The sequence below is a fragment of the Hemibagrus wyckioides genome, linkage group LG13, assembly GCF_019097595.1.
Source record: "Hemibagrus wyckioides isolate EC202008001 linkage group LG13, SWU_Hwy_1.0, whole genome shotgun sequence".
Classification (NCBI taxonomy): Eukaryota; Metazoa; Chordata; class Actinopteri; order Siluriformes; family Bagridae; genus Hemibagrus; species Hemibagrus wyckioides.
Genome location: NC_080722.1, coordinates 33771 through 42481, shown reverse-complemented (window position 1 = coordinate 42481; position 8711 = coordinate 33771). Strand labels below are relative to the sequence as shown.

The following is an 8711-nucleotide window of genomic DNA, read 5'->3' as shown; positions in this document are numbered from 1 at the left end:
CACTACATTGGCTCCCAGCCAAATTTCACATTGATTATAAAATACTATTACTGACATATAAAGCACTAAATGGTTTTGTGCCACAGTACCTGAGCGATCTTTTGGTTATTTATGATCCGCCACATCTACTCCAATCAAAAGGTGCAGGTTATTTGGAAGTACCTCAAGTAGTGCAGGCTACAGCAGGGGGCGGAGCTTTCTCTTAAAAAAACCCCACAGTTATGGAACCTTCAGATTAGTTTTTGGGATTCAGACACAGTCTCAGTGTTTAAGTCCAGACTGAAGACACATTTGTTTCTATTCTTTGTATAGTTTTTCTTAGGTAAAGGAGCAGATCTGGAAGGTTCATGGCCATTACATCGGTCAGTTTTCAGCAGGAAAGAATTAATGCAAGGTCTATAATGAACTCAGAAACTACACTGACCTGTTAGTTCCTCAGGAGCTCTTGGTTGCTGTGGTAGAAAGGACATTATTTACATTTACATTATTTAGTGTCCAGTATCACCCAAATGAGGATGAGGTTCTCTTCTGAGCCTGGTTCCTCTCAAGGTTTCTTCCTCAGATCATCTCAGGGAGTTTTTCCTCACCACCATCATCTCAGGCTTCTCATTAGGGATAAATGTTAGAGATAAATAATAACTTCACTTTAAACTTCATTATTTTTATTATATACTAAAAAAATATTCTGTACTTCTGGATAGCTTCTTTGAGAAAATGTCCAGTGGAAAAAGCACCCTACAAATAAATTGAATTGAATTGTAAATGAATGTAAGTGGGCAGCATGGTGGCTTAGTGGTCAGCACTGTTGCCTCACAGCAGGAAGGTCCTGGGTTGGAATCCTGGGTTCGAACAGGCGGGGGTCTTTCTGTGTGGAGTTTGCATGTTCTCCCCGTGCCTGTGTGGGTTTACTCCGGGTACTCCGGTTTCCTCCCACAGTCCAAAAACATGTACATTAGGTTGATTGGTCACTCTGAATTACCCACAGGAGTGAGTGTGTGTGTGGCCCTGTGATGGACTGGAGACCTGTCCAGGGTGGACCCCTGCCTTTCCCCCAGTGTGTGTTGGGATAGGCTCCAGCAGATCCCCGTGACCCTAATTAGGAATAAAGCGGGTATAAAAAATGGATGGATGGATGAATGTAAGTTTAAGAGAGTGGAAAGGTGTGTGTTAATGATAGTAACAATATCACAATTACCTGCATTAACATGGACTAACATTATATTATAACCAACATTATATGAGAGTGCTGCTCATGGTGGTTCTATTCTGTCATATATATATATATATAATGTTTGTGTGACAGAATAGAACCACCATGAGCAGTACTCTGCCCGGCAGTAATTTAGTTTGGAGATTCTTTTAGTTTGTGGCTCTACACAAATAACCTAAAGACACAAAGATGAAAACAACCACAATAATAATAATGATAATAATAAAACTAACAATAATAATGTCTTGATAATAGTAGTGTGTCCATGAGGAAGTAATGTACAGTACAGGGTTAAATATCAGGTGATATTATTTTGGATCTGTTTCTGTATATAACATTCTTTTTTTTCCCCTGCAGCATCGTCACTGTTTTATTATTTCATTTGCGGTCTTTTTATGCTTATTTTTATTGTTTTATATATATAGTATATTTTTTATCTGTTGGGACAGATTTCCTCATGCTGGAACATGAATAAAATGTGACATGAGTAAGACGGAATCCTCCTGAACAGCAGATGATTATCAGCCAATCAGAAGCCCAGAATCGGGTGGCTTCAAACTGACGGACCAATAGGAGCACGTTGCTTTTGCAGCGCTCCAGCGTGCTATTTAAACTCCACACAGTCTCGCGCTCTCTCTCTCTCCCATTCGGCTCGGTTCGGTTCGGTCTCAGAGTTCTACACTTCACGTCATTCTCACGGAACATTCGCGATTCGGCAGGTGAGTGAAGGCATGCATTTATTTATTTATTCATTCATTTATTCATTCATTTATTCATTCATTTATTCACTGTTGCTGTTGGTTCACCGTTAGGACTAACTTTATTCGACTTTATTGTCACAAGATAATAGAGTTTAAAATAGTATAGGATTAATATTTGCATATTTTGTGGGACGAAAGGTAATTATATTATAATATTGATGCTTAGTAATGTGTGTGTGTGTGTGTGTGCATGTGTGAGTGCGTGTGATTGTATGTGTGTTTGTGTGTGTGTTTGTGTGTGCGTGTGTGTGCATGTGCGTGTTTGTGTGTGTGTGCGTGTTTGTGTGTGTGTGCGTGTTTGTGTGTGTGCGTGTTTGTGTGTGTGTGTGTTTGTGTGAGTGCGTGTGTGTGCATATGTGTGTGTATGTGCGTGTGTGTGTGTGTGTGTGTGTGCGTGTTTGTGTGTGTTTGTGTGAGTGCGTGTGTGTGCATATGTGTGTGTATGTGCGTGTGTTTGTGTGTTTGTGTGTGTGCATGTGTGAGTGTGTGTGTGTGTGCGTGTTTGTGTGTGCGTGTGTGTGAGTGCGTGTGTATGTGCGTGTGTTTGTGTGCGTGTTTGTGTGTTTGTGTGAGTGCGTGTGTGTGCATATGTGTGTGTATGTGTGTGTGTTTGTGTGTGTGTGTGTGTGCATGTGTGAGTTTGTGTGTGTGTTTGTGTGTGCGTGTGTGTGTGTGTGTGTTTGTGTGTGTGTGTGAGTGCGTGTGTGTGCATATGTGTGTGCATATGTGTGTGTATGTGTGTGTGTGCGTGTTTGTGTGTGCGTGTGTGTGTGTTTGTGTGTGCGTGTGTGTGTTTGTGTGTGTGTGTTTGTGTGAGTGCGTGTGTGTGCATATGTGTGTGTATGTGCGTGTGTTTGTGTGTGTGTGCGTGTTTGTGTGTGTGTGTGTTTGTGTGAGTGCGTGTGTGTGCATATGTGTGTGTATGTGCGTGTGTGTGTGTGTGTGCGTGTTTGTGTGTGTTTGAGTGCGTGTGTGTGCATATGTGTGTGTATGTGCGTGTGTTTGTGTGTTTGTGTGTGTGCATGTGTGAGTGCGTGTGTGTATGTGCGTGTTTGTGTGTGCATGTGTTTGTGTGTGCGTGTGTGTGAGTGCGTGTGTATGTGCGTGTTTGTGTGTGCGTGTGTGTGTGTTTGTGTGTGCGTGTGTGTGTGTTTGTGTGTGTGTGTTTGTGTGAGTGCGTGTGTGTGCATATGTGTGTGTATGTGCGTGTGTTTGTGTGTGTGTGTGTTTGTGTGAGTGCGTGTGTGTGCATATGTGTGTGTATGTGCGTGTGTTTGTGTGTGTGTGTGTTTGTGTGTGTGTGCGCGTGTGTTTGTGTGTGTCAAACACTAGAACAGGGAGTTTTTTTTAACACTGTGTCATCTTCCATTCCATACTATAACGTCCAGAACATTGTGATCTTTGCAGTTCGGACCTGTGGAAATGACTGAGAGAGATGATCGATGTGGAGGAACACTCAGAGCTTCTGCTGTGCCAGAGGATGAGTGTGATCTCAGCCAGGAGTGTGAGACTCTCACACACTCGCATGCTCCAGTGGTGGTGGTGTGGAGGAACGTGGTGCTGATGAGTGTACTTCACACTGCAGCTGTCTACGGCCTGGTCCTCGTTCCCTCGGCTTCAGCGTACACACTGCTGTGGAGTGAGTCTACGTGTTTATATTTACACTGACATAATCCTTTCACATCAAATTACCACATACTCAGATCTCCATACTACATGGGTGGAGCTAAAGGCTGGTCAGGGGTGGCCAGTGCCATCCTAGTATGAAGCATGGCCACCTCTGTATGACTATTATTACTATTATTATTATTATTATTATTATTATTATTATTATTAGTGTGGTTACTCACAACATGAAACTGAGTGCCTTCCTACAATCTTACTGTAATAGGCCGGATTGAATAATAAAAGCACTACAGCCAATCTCTGGAGATTTTAATGGTTAATTTTATCATTGTCCAAGGCATGATTGTGAAACTGACCACAGTGTTCACAGTAAACAAACAGACGACGAAGCAGTTAGATGACATTTGCATGTATTACTTCAGCTCCTTATTATCTAATAAATCCGCTAATGATGTTGTATTTGAAACATTAGTGTACTTCAGAAGATGTAGTCTAATATTACACCATATGGACAAAAGTAAGTGCTCCCTGACCCTCACACACTTGTGTACGGTTCTTCTCAAAACTCTTCCTCACACTGCTGTACAGAACGTCTCTGTGGAGCATTACAGTTTATCTTCACTGGACCTCAGAGTCCAGTCCCTGCTCCAGCATGACCATGTCCCTGTCCACTAAGCAGCTCCATGAAGTGTGGAGGTGAAGGTTGGAGTGAAGAATTGGAGTGTCCTGCACAGAGCCCTGACTCTGACCTCAACTCCACTGACCACCAACTGACCCCCAGACCTCCTCACTCTCACAACACCAGAGTCTGATCTCACTAAAGCTCCTGTAGCTGAATGATCACTAATCCCCACAACATCTAGTGGAGAACCTTCCAGAAGAGAAGAGTGGAGCTGATTAGAACTGTTAAGCGAATAAATCTAGAAAGAGACATTCATCGTGAACGTGTGTGTGTGTGATGGTCACAGAGATGAGGATGAGGTTCTCTCTTCACTCTGGTTCCTTTCAAGGTTTCATCCTCATAACATCTCAGGGAGTTTTTACTCACCACTCTCACCTCCGATTCACTCATTATGGATAAATTAAAATTTTAAACTATGTAATTGTTATTCAGAATTTTTAAATTGCTGTGAAGCTGCTGAGACGATGTTTATTGTTAAAACACAACACAACAGGAATAAAATGAAGTGAAACGAGTTGAACGGTCAGAGCTGGACAGGCTTTTGTCCATACTGTTTATTTTACTTGTGACTTCTTTGTAGTTTACTAGATGATGTTGCTTAGCTCTGTGTGTGTGTGTGTGTGTGTGTGTGTGTGTGTGTGTGTGTGTGTGTGTGTGTGTGTGTGTGTGTGTGTAGCTGTGTGCTGTTTTGTGTTCAGTGCGCTGGGTGTAACTGCAGGAGCACACAGACTGTGGAGTCACAGATCATATAAAGCCTCACTGCCTTTAAGAATCTTCCTTGCTATCGCTAACTCCATGGCCTTCCAGGTAACACACAAACACACACACACACAATAATAACAGATGCTTTGAACCACATGCTTGTGAGAAAGGTTGACAGAGCATCTGGAGACTCTAGTGGTGTCTAGACTGAGATCATGTGTTAAAGTCCAGTCAAGCAGAAAGATCCACATTCATTAGAATTAAAGGATTATGTCACCATGAAAATGAGCGTGGACATTAACATAAACATTAAAATGCTAAAATTAGCATGGAAGTGCTGCAGACAAACACAAGCAAATTCAAATAATTCTGCAAATTGGTTTCAAAATATAGAGTTAGGGTTATGGTGCTGCACAAAATCTAGTTGTGATAATGTAATAAAAATAAAATTAAAAAACCCTAGACCGTGTCCACTTCTTGTTTAAATCTAACTACAGAAACATGATTGCATCCTTAACAATCTCACTGTTTTGACAGAAAAGTAAAGTCAAATTTTCAGTGTTTTTTTTTTTTAAATCTGTTTATCAGAATGATATTTATGAATGGTCTCGAGACCATCGTGTCCATCACAAGTTCTCTGAGACGGACGCAGACCCCCATAATGCCTCTCGGGGATTCTTCTTCGCTCACATTGGCTGGCTGCTGGTAAAGAAACACCCCAAAGTCATTGAGAATGGACAAAAACTGGAGCTGAGTGACCTGAAGAATGACAGAGTCGTCATGTTCCAGAGAAGGTGAGATCATTGGGATCAGATATGTGAGTGGACATGGCACGCTTTACTACCTTTGGGTGCGTTAGAACCCTTTTTTTGGTTGAATTGTGCACTATTTTGCAAACATTTGAGTGTCCTGTAGCGTTTTATAATCCGCCTTCCTGTGCATTTGTCTGATCTTTTATAGCATTTTGAATACAGGGTATGATAAGAGGAATATTGGATTGAAAGAAGAATGGACAGATAAATAGAGGATTAGAAGGATGATTAGGGATGGACATAGACAAGTCAGCGTAGATGGAGAGGATATGTAGACGGATGAAGAAATGAATGTGTGGATGAAAGGAGAGCTAAAGTAGACATGCTGTCTGTAGAGAAGGAATGGATGGAGAGAATAATGAGGAATGAATGGAAAGATCAGACAGTGAAGAATTTCGGGAGAAAATGTAATGCTTTCTTTCTGTCTGTCTGTCTTTTCAGGTTCTATAAGACCTCTGTGGTGGTGATGTGCTTCCTGATCCCTGCAATGTTGCCATGGTTCCTGTGGGCGGAGTCTCTCTGGGTGGGATTTTTTGTATCTGCCCTCCTCAGGTACACACTTGTTCTGAATGCCACCTGGTTAGTGAACAGCGCCGCCCACATGTGGGGGAACCGGCCATACGACGTGACCATCAACCCCCGGGAGAACCGCTTCGTCGCTTTCAGCGCCATCGGTGTGGTTTACTTTCACATACGGTGTTCCTGTACACTCCTGTACACTACACTGCACTTTGTATGTCCTCTCCTCAGCGCTCTGTCACTCTGTATCAACGCTTACTTATAACTTATTCATTTTCCAGGTGAAGGATTCCATAACTACCACCACACCTTCCCATATGATTACGGCACCAGTGAATTCGGCTGCAAGCTGAACCTTACCACCGGTTTCATTGATCTCATGTGTGTTCTGGGTCTGGCGAAAGACCGCCGCCGCGTCCCCAGTGAGCTCGTCATGGCCCGCGCCAAACGCACCGGGGACGGGAGCCATAGGAGTGGATGATGTGGTAATTCATTAAGATTCATTACAGATGCCATGGGAGTGGACAGTGTGTTAAAAATATCAAATAATTGGTCATTTAAAAGGCCAGAGGAGAAAAAACTGAGTAAATATTAATGAGCAATTATTAAAAACACTACAGGAGTAATTATTATAATAATTCTGTAAATTCCTCTAATTAATTAACAACTACTGTAAATCATCTCCTCTATATGACGTGTATTACACTCCTTACTTTAACCCCACCTTTATTTTATTTCCTTCCTTTAATCTTAACTCCGCCCCAATATATTAACTTTAATATCATATGAAATATAAAAGTAGAGGTTAAAATATTAACTTCTCTAAGACTTCTTTATTATTCCCTAAAACTTCCTACTGCACTACTAATAAAGTTTATATTTGTGTGTGTGTGTGTGTGTGTGTGTGTGTGTGTCAGCTGCAGTGATCATCTCTGGATGGAGTCCACTCTGGGCTTGGTCACTTGTTCTTGCGTGTGGAGAGCAGAGTTTATCTCTCTTGAGGACCTTCAGGTTTCCACGTGCTGAATAACCTGTTTTGTAAATAAATTAAACGTAGACGAACAGAGTGATGACGTGTCTGTCCGCAGGGGGTGGGGTGTAGTCGGGTTTAATAAAGGGTTAACTGCTCAACAATCAATCTATAAAAGTTAATAAGACAGTAATATACTGCAGCGCTGAAGCACCTTCTCCTATATTCATTTATCCCACAGCTTTATTGATTGTGATTGGTCAGAAGGTCAGTTTAGTGCCTATAATGACCTCAGAGACTACACTGACCTGCTCTTGGTTGCTGTTGTAGAAAGGACATTATTTAGATTTACATTATTTACTGACCAGTGTCACCCAAATGAGGATGAGGTTCCGTTCAGAGCCTGGTTCCTCTCTAGGTTTCTTCCTCAGATCATCTCAGGGAGTTTTTCCTCACCACCGTCACCTCAGGATTCTCATGAGGGATAAATATTTACTTTACTTTAACCTTTTTTTTTCTTCTCTGTTACTATATTTTTGTAAAGCTGCTTTGAGAAAATGTCCAGTGCTAAAAGCGCTACACAAATAAACTGAATTAAATTCTGAGAGGTTTTTGTCTCTATAATCACAGATCAGTCACAGAGATGTTTTACCAAATCACTGATATGGAGTAAGGAGCCATGTTTCCATAATAAAAGTCTCTGGTTATTTTTAAACATTCTGTTTGTTATAAAGAACTTATTAAATAAATAAATTTCTCTCTCCCTGTCTCTCTCTCTCTCTCTCTCTCTGTCTCTGCTGTTTATCAGGTTATTTCATGTCATAAACTCAGGAGCATGACTGCCCGCCCACCTGATTAAAAGCAGCCAATCACAGATGTAAAGATCTGCCCATGTGACTGTGCTGGACCAATCATATTTTCATTGGGGTTTTTACAAATTAAATGGTGTGTCCTATACAATAAAGCTATAATAAAATTACACTCATCAGTCACTTTAATAGGAACACCTGTACACCTGTGCGTATATGCACTTATCCAATCAATCTGTTTTTGTAAAACATTGTAAAAATGGTAAAAATCCCAGCATGAGATCAGCAGGTGTAGAAATACTCAAACCAAACCCATAATAACAACTTTAATCTTTATAATTTTTTCTGTTCCTATAATTCTGTAAAGCTGCTCTGAGACAATCTTTATTGTTAAAAGCGCTATATAAATAAATTGAGTTGAATAATCGTGCTACAGTTAGAGTCTCAGAGATCAGAGATTTTTCCAGTCTGATGTATAATGTGAACCCCAACTAAGCTCCTGATCTGAATCTGAGAGAGTTTATTCATGATGATGCTGTTTTTTGTGATTAGATAACTGCATAAATGACCAGGTGTTCCTAATAAAGTGAACGGTGAGTGTATAGTGATATATAGACTGC

General features: G+C 41.2%; 1 protein-coding gene across 2 annotated transcripts; it reads left to right on the top strand.

Annotated features, from left to right (window-relative positions):
• Positions 1-1809: 1809 nt before the first annotated feature.
• On the top strand, positions 1810-8711 carry LOC131364203 (acyl-CoA desaturase 1). 2 transcript variants are annotated; one of them, XM_058407333.1, is made up of 7 exons: positions 1810-1929; positions 3379-3610; positions 4956-5086; positions 5570-5775; positions 6235-6467; positions 6594-6797; positions 8091-8711. In XM_058407333.1, exons 2-6 carry the CDS (start codon positions 3394-3396, stop codon positions 6791-6793), a joined length of 987 nt encoding a protein of 328 aa, XP_058263316.1. In that variant the 5' UTR covers positions 1810-1929; positions 3379-3393; the 3' UTR covers positions 6794-6797; positions 8091-8711. The 2 variants fall into 2 exon arrangements, with proteins under 2 accessions (XP_058263316.1, XP_058263315.1); XM_058407332.1 differs by lacking the exon at positions 8091-8711 and adding an exon at positions 7230-7887.

Excerpts from the sequence above, each read along its gene's own strand:
- LOC131364203 (XM_058407333.1), top strand. The coding sequence starts at position 3,394 with ATGACTGAGAGAGATGATCGATGTGGAGGAACACTCAGAGCTTCTGCT. Across the intron at positions 3,611-4,955 it reads AGCGTACACACTGCTGTGGA|CTGTGTGCTGTTTTGTGTTC; the intron begins GTGAGTCTACGT and ends GTGTGTGTGTAG. Across the intron at positions 5,776-6,234 it reads GTCGTCATGTTCCAGAGAAG|GTTCTATAAGACCTCTGTGG; the intron begins GTGAGATCATTG and ends CTGTCTTTTCAG.